The sequence below is a fragment of the Ranitomeya imitator genome, chromosome 5 (assembly GCF_032444005.1).
Source record: "Ranitomeya imitator isolate aRanImi1 chromosome 5, aRanImi1.pri, whole genome shotgun sequence".
Classification (NCBI taxonomy): Eukaryota; Metazoa; Chordata; class Amphibia; order Anura; family Dendrobatidae; genus Ranitomeya; species Ranitomeya imitator.
Window position 1 is genome coordinate 553,440,242 of NC_091286.1, and position 23,536 is coordinate 553,463,777.

The 23,536-nt window shown below is 41.7% G+C and overlaps 1 protein-coding gene across 1 annotated transcript in view; it reads left to right on the forward strand.

Annotated features, from left to right (window-relative positions):
* Positions 1 to 23,147, forward strand: part of LOC138638398 (putative serine protease K12H4.7) — a 116,529-nt gene extending 93,382 nt beyond the window's left edge. Inside the window, exons 7-9 of the mRNA XM_069727646.1 lie at positions 9,120 to 9,210; positions 18,566 to 18,774; positions 22,648 to 23,147. Coding sequence (XP_069583747.1) covers positions 9,120 to 9,210; positions 18,566 to 18,774; positions 22,648 to 22,757 — 410 coding nt within the window. The 3' untranslated portion in view covers positions 22,758 to 23,147. The remainder of the gene's footprint in view (positions 1 to 9,119; positions 9,211 to 18,565; positions 18,775 to 22,647) is intronic.
* Positions 23,148 to 23,536: the final 389 nt, after the last annotated feature.

Here is a 23,536-nt window from a genome sequence, read left to right on the forward strand (position 1 = left end):
CTCTGCTTTCTATCACTAAGCCAGTTACTTAGTGATGTCATATTCTTTGAGAGCCAATGAAAACAATGTGAGCTTGTATAAATTTGTGCAAGGTATTTTGAAGTTGCCCTATCTGTTTGACTGAAATTGCCATCACATGTTTCCCATGCACCTTTTTAAGTAAAAATGTTTAACATTAGCCAGCAGAAAGTAAAATGTATTGCCCTATAAATTCTGTGCTTATACAGGACTGTGCAAACTTTATTAGGCAGGTATGGAGAAAAGACTACAAAGTAAGAATGCTTAAAAAAAATACTGTTAGTATTTAACATTTTGTTAAATGATAAAAATATAGTAAGAATAAAGAAATTTATATCAAATCGTTATTTGGCAATTATCTCGTTACCGTAAAACCACATCAATTATTTAAAGTTCACTTTCACACAGTTTTAGGATGAATTCGACAAAGGATGTTGTTCCAAACATCTTGAATAACGAACCACAAATTATGTGAACATATCCTTTGTATCTTCATATAATCCCAGACAGACTTGATTATGAGATCAGAGTTCTATGGGGCCACATAATTTCCAGGACGCATTGTGCTTCTTTTCTCTGAAGATGGCTATTAACCCCTTCCTGACCGGAGGTATTTTTGGTTTTTGTTCGTTTTTTGCTACCCTTCTTCCAAGATGCATAACTTTTTTTAAATTATTTTTTCCGTGAATATGGCCATGTGAGGGCTTGTTTTTTGCAGGACGAGTTGTACTTTTGAACTGCATCATTGGTTTTAACATATCGTGTCCTGGAAAATGGGAAAAAATTCCAAGTGCGGTGAAATTAAAAAAAAAAGTGCAAACCCACAGTTGTGTTTTTGTTTTGCTTTTATACTAGGTTCACTAAATGCTAAAAATGACCTGCAACTATGATTCTCCAGATCATTAAGAGTTCATAGAGACCAAACATGTCTAGGTTCTTTGCGATCTAAGTGGTGAAAAAAATTCTAAATTTTCTTTAAAAAAAAAAAAAAAATATTGCACCATTTTCTGATATACGTAGTGTCTCCATTTTTCGTGATCTCTGGTTGGGTGAAGGCTTTTTTTTTTTTTCCCCGCGCCAGGCAGAAGTTTTTAATGATACCATTTTGGTTCAGACACAATGTTTTGGTCTCCCGTTATTGCATCTTAATGCAATGTCGCGGCGACCAAAAAAAGTAATTTTGGCGTTTTGACTTTTTTTTCTCGCTACACCGTTTAGCGATAAGTTAATTATTTTTTTTATTGATCGGGCAATTCTGAACTCGACGATAATATATATATATATATATATATATATATATATATATATATATATATATATATATCCTATGTAATTGTCTATAATCTATATCTATCGTATGTACAGTTAGGGCCAGAAATATTTGGACAGTGACAAAAGTTTTGTTATTTTAGCGGTTTACAAAAACATGTTCAGAAATACAATTATATATATAATATGGGCTGAAAGTGCACACTCCCAGCTGCAATATGATAGTTTCCACATCCAAATCGGAGAAAGGGTTTAGGAATCATAGCTCTGTAATGCATAGCGTCCTCTTTTTCAAGGGACCAAAAGTAATTGGACAATGGACTCTAAGGGCTGCAATTAACTCTGAAGGCGTCTCCCTCGTTAACCTGTAATCAATGAAGTAGTTAAAAGGTCAGGGGTGGATTCCAGGTGTGTGGTTTTGCATTTGGAAGCTGTTGCTGTGAGCAGACAACATGCGGTCAAAGGAACTCTCAATTGAGGTGAAGCAGAACATCCTGAGGCTGAAAAAAAAGAAAAAAATCCATCAGAGAGATAGCAGACATGCTTGGAGTATCAAAATCAACAGTTGGGTACATTCTGAGAAAAAAGGAATTGACTGGTGAGCTTGGGAACTCAAAAAGGCCTGGGCGTCCACGGATGACAACAGTGGTGGATGATCGCCGCATACTTAATTTGGTGAAGAAGAACCCGTTCACAACATCAACTGAAGTCCAGAACACTCTCAGTGAAGTAGGTGTATCTGTCTCTAAGTCAACAGTAAAGAGAAGACTCCATGACAGTAAATACAAAGGGTTCACATCTAGATGCAAACCATTCATCAATACCAAAAATAGACAGGCCAGAGTTAAATTTGCAGAAAAACACCTCAAGAAGCCAGCTCAGTTCTGGAAAAGTATTCTATGGACAGATGAGACAAAGATCAACCTGTACCAGAATGATGGGAAGAAAAAAGTTTGGAGAAGAAAGGGAACGGCACATGATCCAAGGCACACCACATCCTCTGTAAAACATGGTGGAGGCAACATGATGGCATGGGCATGCATGGCTTTCAATGGCACTGGGTCACTTGAGTTTATTGATGACATAAGAGCAGACAAGAGTAGCCGGATGAATTCTGAAGTGTACCGGGATATACTTTCAGCCCAGATTCAGCCAAATGCTGCAAAGTTGATTGGACGGCGCTTCATAGTACAGATGGACAATGACCCCAAGCATACAGCCAAAGCTACCCAGGAGTTCATGAGTGCCAAAAAGTGGAACATTCTGCAATGGCCAAGTCAATCTCCAGATCTAAACCCAATTGAGCATGCATTTCACTTGCTCAAATCCAGACTTAAGACGGAAAGACCCACAAACAAGCAAGACCTGAAGGCTGCGGCTGTAAAGGCCCTGCAAAGCATTAAGAAGGAGGAAACCCAGCGTTTGGTGATGTCCATGGGTTCCAGTCTTAAGGCAGTGATTGCCTCCAAAGGATTTGCAACAAAATATTGAAAATTAAAAATATTTTGTTTGGGTTATGTTTATTTGTCCAATTACTTTTGACCTCCTAAAATGTGGAGTGTTTGTAAAGAAATGTGTACAATTCCTACATTTTCTATCAGATATTTTTGTTCAACCCTTCAAATTAAACGTTACAATCTGCACTTGAATTCTGTTGTAGAGGTTTCATTTCAAATCCAATGTGGTGGCATGCAGAGCCCAACTCTCGAAAATTGTGTCACTGTCCAAATATTTCTGGCCCTAACTGTAATTGTCTAAGGGTCACTTCCGTCATTCTGTCCTTCTGTCTTTGTCTGTCACGGATATTCATTGGTCGCGGCCTCTGTCTGTCATGGAATCCAAGTCGCTGATTGGTCTCGCCAGCTACCTGTCATGGCTTCAGCGACGGCCACAGGGCTGGGCAATATACTACGTGGCTGGGCAATATACTACGTGGCTGGGCAATATACTACGTGGCTGGGAGATATACTACGTGGCTGGGCAATATACTACGTGGCTGGGCAATATACTACGTGGCTGGGCAATATACTACGTGGCTGGGCAATATACTACGTGGCTGGGCAATATACTACGTGACTGGGCAATATACTACGTGGCTCTGCGCTGTATACTATGTCGCTGTGCAATATACTACGTGGACATGCATATTCCAGAATACCCGATGCGTTAGAATCGGGCCACCATCTAATATATATATATATATATCACCAAAAGTTTGGACACACTGTTTCATTTAAAGATTTTTCTGTATTTTCTTGATTATAAAATTGTAAATTCACACTGAAGGCATCAAAACTATGAATTAACACGTGGAATTATATACTTAACAAAAAAGTGTGAAACTGAAAATGTCTTATATTCTAGGTTCTTCAAAGTAGCCACCTTTTGCTTTGATGACTGCTTTGAACACTCTTGGCATTCTTTTGATGAGCTTCAAGAAGTAGTCACCAGAAATGGTCTTCTAACAATCTTGAAGGAGTTCCCAGAGATGCTTAGCACTTGTTGGCCCTTTTGCCTTCACTCTGCAGTCCAGCTCACCCCAAACCATCTCGATTGGGTTCAGGTCTGTTGACTGTGGAGGCCAGGTCATCTGGCGTAGCACCCCATCACTCTCCTTCTTCGTCAAATAGCCCTTACACAGCCTGAAGGTGTGTTTGGGGTCATTGTCCTGTTGAAAAATAAATGATGGTCCAACTAAACGCAAACCGGATGGAATAGCATGCCGCTGCAAGATGCTGTGGTAGCCAAGCTGGTTCACTATGCCTTCAACTTTGAATAAATCCCCAACAGTGTCACCAGCAAAGCACCCCCACACCATCACACCTCCTCCTCCATGCTTCACGGTGGGAACCAGGCATGTAGAGTTCATCTGTTCATCTTTTCCGCGTCACACAAAGACATGGTGGTTAGAACCAAAGATCTCAAATTTGGACTCATTAGACCAGTGGAAATCTGTGCTTTGGTCTGATGTCCATTCCTTGTGTTCTTTAGCCAAAACAAGTCTCTTCTGCTTGTTGCCTTCCTTAGCAGTGGTTTCCTAGCAGCTATTTTACCATGAAGGCCTGCTGCACAATGTCTCCTCTTAAGGGCTTGTTTCACTGGCGAGAAACACGTCCGTGTCTCGCATGTGAAAACCAAGCTCTGGCGCCAGCACTTGGGAGCGGAGCGTGCGGCTCCATGTGTTGCTATGCGGCCACACGCTCCGCTCTGGAGTGCCGGCGCCAGAGCTTGGTTTTCACATGCGAGACACGGACGTGTTTCTCGCAAGTGGAAACAAGCCCTAACAGTTGTTATAGAGAGGTGTCTGCTGCTAGAACTGTGGCGTTGACCTGGTTTCTAATCTGAGCTACTGTTATCCTGCGATTTCTGAGGCTGGTGAGTCGGATAAATGTATCCTCAGAAGCAGAGGTGACTCTCGGTCTTCCTTTCCTTGGGCCGTCCTCACGTGAGCCAGTTTCTTTGTAGCGCTTTATGGTTTTTGCAACTGCACTTGGGGACACTTTCAAAGTTTTCCCAATTTTTCGGACTGACTGACCTTCATTTCTTAAAGTAATGATGGCCATTCGTTTTTCTTTACTTAGCTGCTTTTTTCTTGCCATAATACAAATTCTAACAGTCTATTCAGTAGGACTATCAGCTGTGTATCCACCAGACTTCTGCTCAACACAACTGATGGTCCCAACCCCATCTATAAGGCAAGAAATCCCACTTATTAAACCTGACAGGGCACACCTGTGAAGTGAAAACCATTTCCGGTGACTACCTCTTGAAGCTCATAAAGAGTGTGCAAAGCAGTCATCAAAGCAAAAGGTGGCTACTTTGAAGAATCTAGAATATAAAACACATTTTCAGTTGTTTCATACTTTTTTAAGTATATAATTCCACGTGTGTTAATTCATAGTTTTGATGCCTTCAGTGTGAATTTACAATTTTCATAGTCATGAAAATACAGAAAAATCTTTAAATGAGAAGCTGTGTCCAAACTTTTGGTCTGTACTGTGTGTGTGTGTATATAATAAATATATATATATATATATCTCTATCACACACACATATACTAGATGGTGGCCCGATTCTAACGCATCGGTTATTCTAGAATACGTATAGTAGTGTATAACACAGCCACGTAGTATATAGCACAGAGACGTGGTATATTAGCCGAGAATTTCAGCCCATTTTATGGGGGCTGAAGTTGCCCCTCTCGGCTTATACTCGAGTCATTCCCAGGGGTCCGCTGGGGAAGGGGGAGAGGCAGCTGTGTAATAATACTCACCTGCTCGTGGCACGGACCCTGCAGGTCCCTGGTTCCCCGGCGCCGGCAGCTTCTTCCTGTAGTAAGTGGTCACATGGTACCGCTCATTACAGTAATTAATATGGACACGACTCCACTCCCATAGGGGTGGAGCCGCATATTCATTACTGTATTGAGCGGTACCATGTGACTGCTCACTACAGGAAGAAGCTGCCGGCGCCGGGGAACAGATGTGCAGGGATCGCACCGGGAGCAGGTGAGTATAACGCAGTGTGCGATATTCACCTGTTCCCCGATGCACCGCCGGCCGCTGCTCCTTCTTCCACGTCCTCTGCAGTGACGCTCAGGTCAGAGGGTGCGATGACGCAATTCGTGCTCGCCGTCTCTGCCTGGACAGTCAGTGCAGAGGACGGGGAAGACACACAGCGGCGCTCATCGGTGGAAAGGAGGATAGGTGAATATAGCAAGTGTCGGGGGCCTGAGAGGTGACTGTCAATTTTTAATTTTTTTTAATCGCAGCAACAGCATATGGGGCAAATGTCTGTATGGAGCATCTCATGTGGCCATGTGTAGCATTATATGGGGCAAATGTCTGTATGGGGCCATGTGCAGCATTATATGGGGCAAATAGCTGTATGGGGCCATGTGCAGCATTATATGGGGCAAATATCTCTATGGAGCATCTTATGGGGCCATAATCAGCATTTGTGGAGCATTATACAGGGCAGATGTGTCTATAGAGCATCTTATGGGGCCATAATCAGCATTTGTGGAGCATCATATGGGGCAAATGTCTGTATGGAGCATCTTATGGGGCCATAATCCACATTAGTGCAGCAGCATTGTATGGGGCGTATTTTGTATTTAGCATCTTATGGGGCCCCTGATTCAATATGGATATTCAAAAACACTTCACTTCAAAAACACTGATGTCTCAATTAATTTTACTTTTATTGGCACCTATTTTTATTTTTGAAATTTTACCAGTAGCTGCTGCATCTTCCACCCTAGGGGCTTATGCTTGAGTATATACGGTTGTGTATATATATATATATAATCTATATCTATCTATCCATAACCTGATCGGCTCTGCTGCTTGCAGGCGATAATGATCAGATCGCCTGCATGTAGCAGAAAATCTCACTGGCTACGAGTGCCGACCACCGGGGTGGCACTTAAAGCAATCTGGTAGTGACAACCATAGAGGTCTCCAGGAGACCTCTGGTTGTCATGCCAACCCATCGGTGACCCTCGATCATGATCAGATCAGCTGTCATGTGCCGGAAAAGGTGCGGGCTTGTAAGAGACCGTGCCGTGGATACCTTTTCTGTGCTGGCTCCGGAACTGTAGGGGCTGTCTCCTTTTGTCTGGGGAAAGCTTAAGAGACCGGACCAATCATTGCAGGTGGAAGCAGGGAGTGTGGCTTGGGGTTTACAGACTGAGTGCGCGCGTAAATGGGCAGACTTGGCAGGAAGAAACAGCGTGCAGCAGGGGACGTGAGTGTTCTGGCCCTTGAGCATCAGTATAGCACAGGCCCGTGCTCGAGCTTCCCTGCCACCACCGACAGACTGTGAGGAAGGACGTGCAGTGTACCCGTTGGTGACCACAAAGCGCGGTGTTGAGCATTCCGGGCTAGTGAGTACTGCGTGGTGCTGCCAGAGAGTGACCGAGTGCAGGACTGTCATCTGGGCCCTGATTGATCAGTGTATGTCTGCCGGATCCCGTCGGGCTCAGACAGTGCCGTGGTCCACACTCCTTCGGCCACATCAGTACATGGACTAAGGGGCTCAGCGGAATTTACCGGAGACCAACCGCTGCCGCAAGAAGACAGATCGTTACTTCCAGGACCATATTGGACAAGTGTTGACCTCCAGACTCATTTTACTGGAGTCCTTTCTCAAATCTACCTGTTAACTTTATACCACTATAATCTCTATTAGTGAAAGACATTTTATTCAATGTTTATATTGATGATTGATTAATGTAGAAATAAAAAATATTTTGTATTTACTTCAGAGACAGACTTGTTGACTCAATTTGTTCAAATTTGTTCTATGTATATCTATTGGAGTTTTCTGCCGTTTTTGTGGCAGTTTTGAGGTGGCCATTTGGCCTTGTGATATGGTGTATATTTGGAGTTGCTTTGATTTAACTGTTTACAGGTTTCCACTGGTTGCTGCAAGTTCTAAGCTGGTGTGCATTTTCTGCTTTCAAGGGGAAATGAGCTTGATGTGTCTTTCATATGCTGTGCTCTGTTTCCTTGGCTGACCACTGCATCTACCGGCCTCGACTGTGTACATTTTTATTTATTTAGATTCAAGATGAGCTGTTAAAAAAAAATATAGTCTCCTTTCCGATCTTTCCCTGGAAGAGACCTTACTGATGCAGTATAATTGCTTTGTTCCTTGTTGTGCTCAGTCTTGCCATGTTGTATGACATGTGACCTCAAACGGTCTTCCATAATGTCACCTTTTTGTAGCAATGTTTGGCTGTTCCTTACCCAGTTTTTTTAGGCCTCCTGAGCAACTGTTCCTCTTTTAGTTAGACGTTATTCACTAAGTGAGAATTATGATTATAACGTGTTTTGTATAATTTGTTATAATTACACCAAATATTGATTTGATTTTTATTTGCATCTGTTTTGCTAATTAACTTTCTAATTTGTTAATTGATAAAAAATAAACTAAAATATTGTTTTTGTTTTATAAATCATATTTACTGTGCTACATGTTCTCCATTTCCCCCCCCCCCCCCCCCAGGCCTCCCTGACACTTTTTCACTGTGTGTTTTATTTCATTTATTTATTTTTATAATTTTAGATTATTAGAAATGGAAGGAAAAAAAAGAGATTTTCCACTAATGCCATTATATTCCAGCATGGGGCAATGGGACAACTTTCCCTTGTTTAATTTCTGTGTTGCATGTGTGCCCGTTTTCTGCTAAATATATAAAGCATGGAGAACATTGGATAGGGCTGTATAAAGGATCCCTCAGACTTATATTATTGTCATTGGTTTCCATCCTCTGAGACCCTCTAATTCTTGCACAGTGGCGCTGCATAAATATCAGGGCTAAACTTTGCATCCTTCTGCTAATAGGCAAGAGAATGAGTCTGAATATGACTGTTTTAATGGCCCATGCCATCTTTTTGGCTTATCTTTCTAAATGTCATTTTGTTTGCTTCTTTTACTTTCACATGCTTTTGACCGTTACATACAACCACCTCAGTGAGCTGTAGCCTTGGATCCATGACCTACTTTCCGCTTTTGTAGAACATGTACAGACAGGTTTATTTTCTCATGAGAATTAAAGATTACAAGTTGTATCCCTCGGTAGATTTGGATGGAAGCAGTAGCACACAGCTGAAAATTAAAGCCACAGTTTCGTCCTAATACAGTATATGGGAACCGCCATGTGGTTGTCATTATCAATGTTATTTCAGTTGCACTAAAAGGAAGTATTAGCTGCCAAAAATACACTATAGAGGAAAGTTCTCATGCATCTGAGTTTTACACTGCTGCATGTGGCACTCCAGTATAGTACTATTACAATATATCCAAGACTTTCTTCTCTCTTTTAGGTAGACAATGGATGTACCAGACGTGCACAGAATTTGGATATTTTCAATCTTCAGATTCAGTTTCTCAACCATTTTCTGGTTTTCCTTTAAGGTAACATTTATTGTGACTTGTCCTTAAGTATCTTGTGCTTAAAATAAAAACATTCTAACGTGCATGAGGCAAGAATGGATTTTTTGGTTAAAGGGGTTGCCCACTACTAGGACTACCTCTCTCATTCCTCATGTTTGTCCCCGTTTTAAAATGAAAAAACTAACAAAACACTAATACTTCCCTCTCATGCCATCCCAACATTGTCGGTACTCGTGTTCCCGGGGCTCATGTGAGATTTGCGTCTTGTGAGCCCTGAACTCAATCAGCGCTGACTCCACTATTCCCATCTTCAGACATATTGAACATCAACAGGAAGCCAGGGCTGTGGCTTCTCAGACATCCTCTTGATGATAGATTTTCTCCAAAGACTGGGATAGTGACGCCAGTGCTGATTGGGGTTGTCCTGTCTAAAACAACTAGTCTACACTCACTCTGTGACTGCATACTGGTGAATCCTCACAGCGCATGTGCTGTGAGGATTTTCCAGTGTCCCTATCTGGAATGGCGGGCCTGTGCCCTTCAAGTATGCGATGTGTACTCCCAGGCAGAATCTTACTAGACTGTTTCTGGTGTAGTAAATGCAAGTATATTGTGTGAGATTGGATTCTGGCTGAGAATTTGCATATCATATACTTGGTCACGCAGTGCGCACTGTGAGGATTCATAGTGACTGCAGACTTCACCTTTTAGACCTAATAACCACTATAAATGCTGACCATATTTTAAGATTTCTCCCCCCAAAAAACACAGACACACACACACACACACACACACACACACACACACACGATCTGCGAGGACTGTAAACCTGCAGAATATAACGGGCGGTACCTCTCCCTCATATCAGTTGGTTTCCTGTCCTTGATGGGTGAACCTTCAGTGGGGCATACCTGAAGTCAGAAGACAAATGTAGTTTTCAGGCCTGGCCAGACTGATCCAGGCAGTGGGGGGATGCCCCTTCCTCTGCTGGTCCAGAATTATGAATTGCTACTGCTGGGTTCAGGGGGCCACCATGGGTGTGTGGAGGAGCACAACCGCAACATCACACTCATGGTGCCGGCATCCTGTTCTGTGCATGTACGGGGTCACGTGACCATAAGTGGTTCCTGACAATGAAGCTGGCAAACACTGGGGGAGACATAACACAGGCTGCTTCTGACTTTAAAAAGGCAGTTGTAACACCAAGAAGGCGTTTTATACAGCTTCTGGCTGTCCCTTCTGAGATTGAGGTATCTAAGGAGCCAGAGGAACAACTGCAACAGCAGCAAAGGCTCCAGCATAGTGGACTAATCTCAGATCTCCTCTGGAGTTCGATCAGCTGATATGATCCCTCCTTCAAATCCGATACTCCTTGTTGCGTCTAATTGGTAAGAAGTGATCTTCATGAAAGTTCACTTTGTAGTATTGTCATTTAGGTAAGAAAATGCATTCCAGAGGCCAAGTGCAAGACTTGTGCACTCTGGTGAAGAGTTGCCCGTTACCTGGGTTAAAAACTCTGCCAGTCAAGCGTATAGCAGATTTTATGTGGAAAAAAAAAAGTTTGCCTCCGAGCTAAGATCCATAATTAAAGCGGATGTCAAAATACTTTTAAATCCCTGTCCCGGTGGGGTAGCCATAAAAAGCATAAGTCTAAAACCTGGTGCCCAGAATCGGAGAGTAGTTTGGAAGAGGAATGTGAACAGAGGGACACAGTTTCATATGATTCATCTTCATCGTCCTCAGAGGAGGATATGGGTGAACGCCACTTCTTTCCAGTGGAAGAAACGGCTAGAGCAGAAAGTCTGTTATTCCCGCTTAATGAGAATCTAGTCTCTCGTTTAAAAGAATGGGGGAAAAAAATCCTTCAATCCTATTCTTCTAGAGGAAATATACCTTTGACGATCCAGCCTCTTCATCCTAGGACAAAGTTCCAAAATTAGATGTAGCTATTGCCAGAGCCTCTGAAAAGTTTGCCCTACCCTTTGATGAAGGTTCCTGGGAATCTTCGGGTGGGTGGCTGAAGCCTGCGGTAGCAGCAACCTGCACGGCAAGATCATTAACGATTTGGCTAGATCAGTTAGAGAAACTGCTCCGGGTCAATATATGTAGGGATACCGTGTTGGATTCCATTCCTTTTAATGTGAGGGGCAGCGGCATTCATAGTTACATAGGTTGAAAAAGACCTAGGTCCATAAAGTTCAACCTTTCTCCACCAATTGTATATATTGTCACTTATTTAACTATAACCTGCAATGTTGTGTATTAAGGAATTCATCCAGCCCTTTTTTTAAGTCGTTAGTATCTGCCATTACTACTTGTGGTAGGGCATTCCACAGTCTCAGGCAGCTAAATAGGAAAGGGTTCTTTACAGTTAGAGCAGTCAGTCTCTTTTCTTCCACCCTTATTGTGTCCCCCTAGTTTTGTACTGGCCACGCATACATTTATACATGTAAATGAGATTTCCTCTGAGGCTTCTATTTTTCGAAGCTAAACAAGCCCAACTTTTTCAACCTTTTTATCATATGAGAGGCCTCCATCCCTTGTAATAATCTAGTTTCCAGTCTTTGAACTGATTCTAACTTCTGAATATCCTTTTTTAAAATGTGTAGCTCAAAACTGGATCCTGTATTCTAGATGTGGCCTCACCATTACCTCTGTAAAGGGGTAGTAATACATTAGGATTATGGGATTTTCTTTTTATAAATTGTAAAATCTTTTTTGCTTTTGTGACTGCTGTTTGACATTCCTTGTGGATGCTTCTGTAAATTCGTTAAGTCTAACAGCCTGGTCGGCAGCTTTTTCTATTGCGGCCGTAAGCCCTCTGTATGCAGATCTCCTGGCCAATATTTTTAGCTCTACTCTTCTCCGTTCCTTTTGAGGGTGAATTTTTGTTTGGGCCAACATTGGATGATATCCTTGAAAAGGCAGGCAATGGCTAGAAGGGATTCTCAACTTCTCTGTCCCTTCATATAATAAGTCCTTTCGGACCAGAATATTTAATCAGAAGATACCCCCTCCCCCCACTAAGATCAGGACAAGTGGGGAGGTTAGAAAAAAGAAGAGCCCCTTCCTATGACAATAGGACGCTTTCCAGGTTATTTTTTTTTTTTTCCCCCAGGTGGGGGAGGAGACTCTCTCTTCCTCCCTGCCTGGGAAATTATTTCCAGCAGCTCCTGGATATTGGCTTAATAAAGACAGGCCTAAAATTGGTGGTTCACACAGTTCCCCATCCAAACTTCGTGACTCCACTGCGGATCTCACCAGAACAACTAGCCCTAGAGTCCGAAGTTCTAGACCTAGTAAGCAAAACAGTACTTCATGAGGTCCCCTTCCAGGAAAAAGGAAAAGTATTTTACTTCCATTTGTTTCTGATAAGAAAGCCAGATGGGACCTTCAGAACCATAATCGACCTGAAAAAGTTGAACAAGTTCTTGAGGATCCAAACGTTCAAAATGGAATCCATAAAGATTCGTAAAAGTCCAGGCTGCTTTGATTGTCCTAGACCGGAGACCTGAGGGATGCATACTATCATGTTCCCATAGAGGGATTACCAAAGGTTTCTCAGAATAGCGATCTCCGTAAATGGGATAATTGGACACTTTCAGTACTTACCCCTTCCATTCAGCCTGGCAATAATCCCTTGAGTATTTACCAAATTAATTATGGAAGCCATGGCACATTTGAGGGAGAAAGGCGTCCTGATTATTCCTAATTTAGACAAGTTCCTGGTAATAGGCAGCTCAGTCCAGCACTGCAAAACTAAGCTGGAAGGGGGTCATGACTTCCTTATCAAACTTGGGATGGCTCTTTGACAGTGTTTCTTGGTTAGACTTAAAGGGAGCCTGTCACCACTTTTCTGTCCTGCCAGCTAAAACTATTATTTTATTCAGTCTCCGCTATGCATTCCCTAAATACTTATGTAACCCCGACTCCCCATGTATCACCTATAAAAACCTTTTATATTTCTCCCACAATGTATGCTAATAGGGTCTATCCACTCTGATGGGCGTGGCTTTGGTTCACTCACTCCACTCGTCTGCTGTTGCATGCAGTCCTTGAAGTGGATGATGCAGTTCACTGTGAGAGATCGCGAGTGTGGCTCATCCAGGATGCGAGCTGTGGCAAGAAGGCTTGCTGTCTATGAGCGTAGTGTCCAGTGGCTGGAGGCACTACCAGGAGACAGGCCAGTACACCAGGAGACATGGAGGGGGCCGTAGGAGGGCAGCAACCCAGCAGCAGGACCACTACCTCCAGCCTTTGACAGAAAAGTAGTGACCGGTTCCCTTTAAAAAAAAAAAAAATACATGAGTTCCTCAGACTCATATTGGCAGGTATGTTGCCTTCCAGTGCGAGGTATCACGGGAATGGAGATCCCCCTCCATGATCCAAAGGGAAAGCCGTGTCCCTTCTGGGTTCCCTGGCCTCTTGTATCATAGTGGTACTATGGGCCCAGATGCACACCAGGGACCTGCAGTGAGACATTTTGGGAAGTGAGATTCCCCTGTGAGGTCATCTGGAAGGTCAGTTGACTCTGTTCAAGAACTACTCATTTCCTGGGTTGGTGGCTAAAAGTAGAAAAGCTGGCCAGAGGAGTTCTGTGGGTGAACACGATTACTTGTGTGATGACCACAGATGAAAGCCCCAGGGGTTGGGGCTCATCTAAAAGACAAAATGGCTATGGGAGTTTGGACTGGCGATCAAAAAGTTGTTTCATCAACTATGCAGAAGTGTTTGGCAGTGGAGCGAGCTTGTTGGAACTCTTACGTTCCCTTCAGGGCCACCATTTAAGGGTATTTTCAGACCACCAAGTGGTGGTAGCTTATCTGAATCGGTAACTGGATTTCTCAGAGCCCATGACAGCACCCCAATATTCCTTCCCAATACGTGTTGGTGAGCGCACTTTTTTGTTTGTGCGTAGATCACGGTGTTTTACTAAGTATTATGATTCTGATGTTAGTATTGTTATAATAACCTAGGAGGAGGTGCTATGTAAGTGAACTGATGCAAGGGAGAAGAACCTCCCTTATAATTCTGTAGATTTCCTGTCCTTAAAGGGCAGATCCCCTGTCTCCGTGGTGCTGTCATGGGCTTCGAAATCTTGTTACCGGTAAGTAACTGTCTTTTTCTCAGTCAAGATTTTGTTCTAATAATGGCCACATAATGGAACCATAATAATTCATGGGGTCCCTGTACTTCTGTTTGGATCTTTTTTTTGCGTGTTTTTTTTTTTTTACATTAATTCTGTTTTGACATTCCACGGTTATTTTTTGTGCTTTGAAATTGACAAATGATGGTATGGACGTAGCCTTAATTAAAATATATATAATGAAATGTAATTTTTCCTCTAGAATATTAGTAATTTAAAAGGAAATGTTTTACCTTTAGAAAAAAAAAAGTTTTGACAGTTCTCCCAACCACTGACACATGCAAATTTGAACAGCACCGACATCTTGGCCTATGCTTGTTGTGATCTCCCAGAGTAATAAAACCAAGATGTTTCAGGTCAAGGTTCCTCTCTGTTATGTGCTAATAACTACTGGCACCTCTCTTAACCGGAGGCATTTCAAAATCATTGCACAAGAATTCATCCCATTTTTTTCAAACAGATCCATACTTCAACCTTTATTTTATTATTCGAAAGGGCACGCAATTTGTTTGTGGAAACACCCCACCTGCCTAGACTTATACATCTTGAGATGTTTAAAAACTAGATAATTCGGCAATGAGACGGACAATGAGCATCCACTTTCTTGTTCTTCCTCCTATTAAATAAGTTATACTCATTATACTATTAGATGAACACCAGTAAGGATTTTAATGTTCAAAGGAATTTTTATTGTAATCTCATAAAGACTCCAAGTTCTCCAGGAAACAATATACTTCACATATTTGACTATCACAATGATCTTCTATTTACAGCTCTACTTCGGAGAAACCGTATTACTTATACGAGTATATTATTGGTGTTTCAAAATTGCTTGAAAACAGTCACATGTTTTGAGCAATCTTTTGGTAAATAACTCCATAGTGTATTTTAAAGATAGGGTGTTCATTATTGTTAATATCTCTTGTCTTTTTACTACATGTCTACTCATACTATATGTATGTGTCCATAATTAATATAACCCAAAATTAAGGTGTCCTTTTTGATGGATGAACACAAAAAAAAATTTTGAGATGTCTATATGAGAAAATTGCATTTGTTTTCAAACTACAAGGGTATGTGAGCTGTTTATCACAGGAGGGGACATGGTTGGACTTGGCACAAGGCAGCTAGTCACAGCAATGAGTGTCCTAGTGATAAAACCTTCATTACAAGTAAGCAGCACACAACCTGATAAGTGACATGTTGTTGAAATCAGTCTTTTGACTCCTACCTCATGCTTTGCTCAGATTAGATGCTGACAGACCTGCCAACAGATTTCCTTTAACGTGTGCACATACTCTTCGGCCACACTCGCACGTTCAGTATTTGGTCAGTATTTTAAATCTGTATTTGTAAGCCAAAATCATCAGAGAAGTATAATAGAAACACATGCACCACTTCTGTATTTTTGACACATTTTTGGTTTTGCCTTTATAAATACTGATATTCAGTATTTGGTTGTTATTTTACATGTGAATTTGGCCTTACACTTGAAATCATGAAAATTACATTTTCTTGTGTTTTTTTTTTTTTTTTTTTTTTGTCACGGAAATCTAAAAAAGCCTATAAACTATTCACTAGAAATAGTGGTGAGTACTTGTCATAAACTGTTCAGTGAAGGGCATCCTGTAACCTGGCGCCAGGGTCAAGGGCCATCAAAACTAATTTCAGCTGGTTGATGAGGGAGGCAAGCTAGTCAGTCTGGTCTATAACCACAGAAGACTTTCTGTAGCGTAAATTGCTAAAAAAAAATATGTAATGCTGTGGGCAATCCTCTGCTGTGAGTAAATTGGATCCTGGCATTCATGTGGATGTCACGGACAACCTGCAACACTGCACACTATCATTTTCTTTGATCCAATCCTCAACAAAAAGTTTATGCTGTTGACTTGGCCTTCAAATTCACAATTGTGCTAAAAACACAAGCCCTACCCATAAGGGTCCTATTTTGCAACTTGCAGGGTTTTAAGGCTCTTCTGGGAATATCAAAGGACATATTCTGAGATTTTCTGTAGTCTAGATGGGTCTGAACTGTTTTGAAAGGATAAGGGAGGCCAGCACAATGTTAGGCATGTATTTTCAATGTTCTCCTTGATCAGTATATACTGATTACTGAGTATACTCAGTATATACTGAGTGAAAGTCAAAACCAGAAGCTGCAAGCCACCAAAAGGTACAGGTATACATATATTTATTAGGAAAATCACATTAAAATCAGATTGAGCATGATACATATAAACATAGTGCATACAAATGGAGGGGACATGAAGGTAGGCAAGGCATGGGTTTGGGGTCAAAAATAGAACCTGGGAAAGCTGGGTAGATAAATATTGCAAATGCATGCAGGTAACACTAAGTGAAAGCCTAAGTAGCTACTAGTAAGGTACACCTGTATGTCAGTAGCATAAAAAGCCATATCACGTATCTAGCTGCTTATCCATGGTAGGTCCTGACCACCCCAGCCCCCTTGTGGCCCCTGACGTGCATTTTGCGTGCTTGCTTTCTCAGAGGGGAGTAGGTTATGGGATTATGGTGTTTTTTGCTCATTCTCTTTCCTATGGTTGAGTCATGAACTCTGACCTTAACTGAGGCAAGTGAGGCCTGTAGTTCTATGGATGTTGCTGTGGGGTCTTTGTGACCTCTTGGATGAGCCGTGGCTGCGCTCTTGGGGTAATATTGGTCGGCTGGCCATTCCTGATAAGGTTCACCACTGTTCCATGTTTTTGCCATTTGTGGATAATGGCTCGCACTGTGATTTGCTTGTGAGTCCCAAAGCTTGAAAAATTGCTTTATATCTTTCTCCAGACTGATAGAGCTCAATTATTGTTTTTCAGTTGTTCCAGAATTTCTTTGGATTGCAGCGCAATGTCTAGCTTTTGAGGATATTTTGGTCTACTTCACTTTGTCAGACAGGTCCTATTTAAGTGATTTCTTGATTGAGAACAGGTGTGGCAGCAATCAGACCTGGGTGTGGTTTTGTAATTTGAACTTCCTTTCCCAAAGATGTGATTTTATGTTTGGATTGGGGGGGCATTCACTTTTTCACACAAGGCCCTGTAGGTTTGGGTTTCTTTCTCTCTTAATAAAGACCTTCATTTAAAAACAGCATTTTGTGCTTATTTGTGTTGTCTCTGTATAAATAAGTTTGTTTGATCTGAAACATTTAAGTGTGATAAACATGCAAAATATTAGGAAATTGGGAAGGGATACAGTTCTGTGAAAACATAAGGCAAGTACTGTGTCCAAAACTTGTGTGGCATTGGCATGGATACATAAACCAGTGTCAGATTGCTTTGGTTATTGAGGTGTAAAAAAGTTAATGTTGTTGGAATTAAATTTGTTTGTGGGGGTTTGGATTTTTTGGAACTGAAAAATAAATTGCTGATTTTTTTATTTTTATTTTTTTAAATCTACTAGTGAATTTCATAATATAAAATTATATATAATTTTCAACTTCTTGGCAATGGATAAAATGCCACTCAACGGTGAACATTCAATTTAAAAGGTTAAGGGTGGTTTCACATTTGCGTTTTTTTTTTTTTGGCGTTTTTGCGGTAAAAAACGCAAAAAAAAGCATGCGTTTTTTTTCCCCTATACTTAACATTAAAAACGCATGCGTTTTTTTGCATGCGTTTTTGCCACGCATGCGTTTTTTCTCTGCATGCGTTTTGTTGCAGAAATGCAACGTAGTAATTTTAGCGGCGTTTTTTGCCGCGTTTTTAAGCACATGCGTTTTAATAGAAAAACACAAGAATACACACTTATAAGCCATCCCCAAGCCCTAACACAAGCCCTAACACAAGCCCTAACACAAGCCCTAACACAAGCCCGGGTTAGAGTTTGTTTTACAGTTTGTTTTACGGTTTGGGTTAGGGTTAGGATCCCTAGGGTTAGGGTTAACCCTAACCCTAAGTAGTTATGTTTATAGTGAGTTTTCTAGTTGATTTTGATGATTGGCAGCTGTCACACACTTCTCATCATGCGTTTCAAAAACGCAAATGCAGGAAAAAACGCGTTTAAACGCAAAAAACGCATGCGCTTAAAAAAAGCTGCGTTTAAACGCGTTTTTGCACCAAATTCGTTTGCGTTTAAAACGCTGCGTTTTAAAACGCAAGTGTGAAACCAGCCTAACCGAGAAGGCTTCAATACATACTGTAATATAACAGAATTGTTTTTTTCTCAAACTTGTTCCTAAAAAAACCTTTTTGTGATTATGTTCACTTTTTGCAGTTACCATGTCCAGCAATGTACTGATGTTTATGGGAAGGACTTTAATTTACCGACTGTCGTTGGTGCAATTCAGCAAACAAATGAAAATTACGGAGGTCTCAATGTCCAAAGTAGCAGAATAATTTTTCCAAATGGCTTGATTGACCCATGGCATGCACTGGGGATTAACTCAAATCTTAGCAGCGATCTTCTGGCCTTTCCAATGCAAGGTAATTGTTTCTTTCTAATTTCTTGCTAAATTCCTTATCATTGAAATTCATGAAGTACACGACGCCTCAGTTCTCATCACAACTTTCTCCTGCCCTTGGGAAAAACTGAGACTGTAATTGTTTCATTTTAACTTTTTAGAAATCTCACTTTAATTAATACATTTTCTTTTTTTTCCGTTCATGTCTGTGAAGCTTGTTAGTGGCTTGGCCACTAAGGGGCCAGACTACTAAACCTGCATTGGAATATTGTGTTTGATAGAGGGGAGACCTCCATCTGTAAGGGTAAATGCACAGAAGTGGGTTTCCTAATCCGTATCCACACAGATTACATTAAGATTTTGTTAAGAAATTCACCCTATGCATTGTAAGAGTGAAGACTGCAATGACATGCCACAAATTGTAAAAATGGCTAAGCATGTCCATTTATATACAGAAAATCTCTGTAACGTGTAGAGGAGAGCTAAAATATTAAGTGGTGAGCGAGCGTGCTTGGATAAGGTGTTATCCCAGTGTGCTCAAGTCCTAATGGAGTATCTTCAGCGTTCTCGAATACTATGTTTGAGTCCCCGCGGCTGCCTGTCTCTCGGCTGTTAGACAGCCGCAACACATGCAGGGATTCCCTAACAAATCACTAATCCTTAACTAAGCTTGTTCTGCAATAGTCTGGAATTTCAGCATTCAAAGCTGCTCTGAAAATACTCTCCATCTACTTTTGCCTTAAACCAGTGTTCCCCAACTCTGGTCCTCAAGAGCCACCAACGGGCCATGTTTTCAGAATTTCCTTAGTATAGTCAAAGTCATAATTGCGTTACCTGGAAAGGCAAGAATTCCATCACCTTGGCAATACTAAGGAAATCCTGAATGCATCACCCGTTGGTGGCTCTTGAGGACCGGAGTTGGGGAGCACTGCCTTAGACTATAGACTTTTTTTTTTTTTTAATGCAATTTATTGAATTCATTCTGAAGCCAGCAATAGATGTGCAGGCAGAGGCTGTAGAAGGCTAAAGATACCAGATAGCTTTTTATGTTCTGGTTTTTCCCTTTATGGATAGATTTTGCTTTAATATCATCTTTTGTGATTTTTTTTTTTCAGTAAAATTATCCTTTTTATGACCCTACTAAGAATATCCCTATCAGACACTAGTAGTGTGCTCTTTTGTTTTTTAGCTACTACTGACATAGTAACTCTGTTGTGCCATCTTTCCTGCATTCGTGCCTGCAATGCACTCCAGAAAAAAGAATACAAATTTATCTTCCTCTAATCCCGTTGTCATTACAAATTAGGACTTTTTCTTCTCTGTTCAGCAGCCACATTAAGGTACCTTCACACTGAGCAACTTCTGAACGATAGCGATCCGTGGCGTTGCAGCGTCCTGGATAGCGATCTCGTTGTGTTTGACACGCAGCAGCGATCAGGATCCTGCTGTGACATCGCTGGTCGGAGCTAGAAGGCCAGAACTTTATTTAGTCGCTGGATCCAGCGATGTCTTCACTGGTAACCAGGGTAAACATCGGGTTACTAAGCGCAGGGCCGCGCTTAGTAACCCGATATTTACCCTGGTTACCATTGTAAAAGTATAAAAAAAAACACAACATACTCACATACTCACTGACTGTGAGCGCCGGCCATAAAGCACAGCGGAGACGTCACCGCTGTGCTTTACGGCGGGCGCTCAGTCAGTGCGGGAAGCTGACGCCGGGGGACGTGACAGACACCGGAATGTGAGTATGTTGTTTTTTTTTACATTTACAATGGTACAGGGTAAACATCGGGTTACTAAGCGCGGCCCTGCGCTTGGTAACCCGATGTTTACCCTGGTTACCCGGGGACTTCGGCATCGTTGGTCACTGGAGAGCTGTCTGTGTGACAGCTCTCCAGCGACCACACAACGACTTACCAACGATCACGGCCAGGTCGTATCGCTGGTCGTGATTGTTGGTAAATCGTTTAGTGTAACGGTACCTTTAGTCACCACGCCACTGACCTAATTAATGCGCTATTCATGTCTCCTAGTCCTTCAGCTTGTGGCCTATGAGATCAAATGGTGGGGCAGAGCACCAATGGCCCTCTGCTCCACTGCAGTTTATATGTGCTGTGCACAATTAGGCAATTTTGTGTTTGATTTAATTTTATTATTGAACTACAATTTAGTCAGTCTATCCAAAAGTTTAAAGGCCCCTTCACATTAAGCGACGCTGCAGCGATACCGACAACGATCCGGATCGCTGCAGCGTCGCTGTTTGGTCGCTGGAGAGCTGTCACACAGACCGCTCTCCAGCGACCAACGATGCCGGTAACCAGGGTAAACATCGGGTTACTAAGCGCAGGGCCGCGCTTAGTAACCCGATGTTTACCCTGGTTACCATGCTAAAAGTAAAAAAAAACAAACACTAGATACTTACCTAACGCTGTCTGTCCTCCAGCGCTGCGCTCTGCTTCTCTGCTCTCCTCCTGTACTGGCTGGGAGCCGGAAAGCAGAGCGGTGACGTCACCGCTCTGCTTTCCGGCTCACAGACAGTACAGGAGGAGAGCAGAGCACAGCGCTGGAGGACAGACAGCGGTAGGTAAGTATCTAGTGTTTGTTTTTTTTTACTTTTAGCATGGTAACCAGGGTAAACATCGGGTTACTAAGCGCGGCCCTGCGCTTAGTTACCCGATGTTTACCCTGGTTACCAGTGAAGACATCGCTGGATCGGTGTCACACGCCGATCCAGCGATGTCTCCAGGGAGTCCAGCGACGAAATAAAGTTCTGGACTTTATTCAGCGACCAACGATCTCCCAGCAGGGGCCTGATCGTTGGTCGCTGTCACACATAACGATTTCATTAACGATATCGTTGCTACGTCAGAAATAGCAACGATATCGTTAACAATATCGTTATGTGTGAAGGTACCTTAAGAAACCTGAATATCTTAGAAAGCAAAAGTGAGTTTTTTGTCTCTTAGAAAATTGGGTGCAAAACTATTGGGCAACTAAATTAAATTTTTTTTTTCATCTCCATTTTGTTTACTTTCATCAGTAAAGGTGCGAATAAAAACCAAACCACGCCAAATACTAAATACATTTTATATAAAAAAAAAAAAAAAAATCAGTGCCTAATGTAACCGCCATTCTTACCAATAAGTCAAGAGCATGGAATCTGTCAGTTTTGTAATTTGTTGATTTATACTGTTTGGGCAGCACCAACCACAACCCCCCAGGCACTGATCAGAGATATGTACGGTTTTCCTTCATCATAAATCTCTCATTTAAGAAGGACCTACAAGGCCTTAGGTCAGGTGCCGACTTCAGGGAGGCGCACGGTGCATGATCGGAAGTCTTCTTCACTTCCGATCATGCGCCTCTCTGAAGTTGGGATGCGTGCAACCGGCTTCAGAGGATCAATGCAGTAAAGGACAGAAGCTGACGGCAATCTCGAGGTATGTATAGTGCTGGCGATGACGTCTGCGCTTGTAAGACATGTTAAGTGGGCTTACTAGTCTGAGGGCACTAACGCCCCATCAACTGGTCAGAGGCCTCATTTATATATCAAAATGGACTTTCAAAATACTTTTCTAAAGATCTGTTTGTGTGTAGTGTAATACCAGGACTGTAATGTAATTTAATACCATGATATTTAGCTATGCAGACACAACTGATGGTGGTTCTGGGGGTACGTGGGACCTGACCGGTTCCTTTTTTTAAATACTCGCTTGTCTTATTGTGCATGAAGTGTAACTGAAATGCTAGCAGTCAGGGGTATATTTCCTCATCAATGAGTTCATTAAGTCCATTTAATGATTTAGTTTTTACTATAGAAATTACTCCCGGTAATATTCCCCAATCTATTCTAGTTGCATACAGTACCCAGATTTTTGCTTTATTGTTACAGATGCTGCTCACTGTGCAGACATGTATCCGTCCCGCCCTGAAGAGCCTACAGCGTTACCTTCAGTAAGAAGACAGATATTTGAGCATCTCATGAAATGGTTACAGTTATAAACCATTGTTTTTGAAGTGTTCGGCCTGTTACGTCCTTGAAAATGAATGTTAAGATTTTTTTGTGTGCTTCAAATTTGTTGATCTGATTAGCAAAACTACAACTTGCCACATACCCTGCCAATCCTTTCCATGCTGGGAGCTGTAGTTTATCTACATCTGGAGAGCCACAGGTTGCCTTGGAGTATACAGCATATCATGGTATTGGAATGTCTGGAACATTCTGGAGACCCGGCAGATGGCGTTCAAATTTGTAGATAATTTCTGTGTCAATATGACCACACAGCTTGTGGCTTTATTTCACTGTTTGTATAAACTCCTTGATTTTTGATCTGGCGCAAATCTTGTTTAGCTAGCCCACCAATAAAGTTGCTATTTATTTTTGCAAAATAACTTGTATTGTGCTTTTCCATCCTCTGTCTATCCACGTGTTTTTTTTTTGTTTTGTTTTTTTTTATTCTTATTTTTAATTTTATGGTCCTTTTCCATTCTTAATATGAGAAAACGTTTTGTTTTCCACAGATTAGAAAATGTCACTAAATTAGGATTACTTAGAAGATTCCTGTTAGACCATGGTTGCATTCAGAGTGTACTATATTCTTATGCCCCTTACACTTGGCAATAGTCCCACTTTCTTTTTTTTTTTTTCATATGCCTCTGCTCAATATTACTGTCCTAATTTGTCTCAGCTGGCAGCGACTTATCTTCCCTGTGCACAAAACGGTCACGTGTTTGAATTAAATCTCCCCAATCCCCATCTTCCCTGAGATCATCATCCAGGC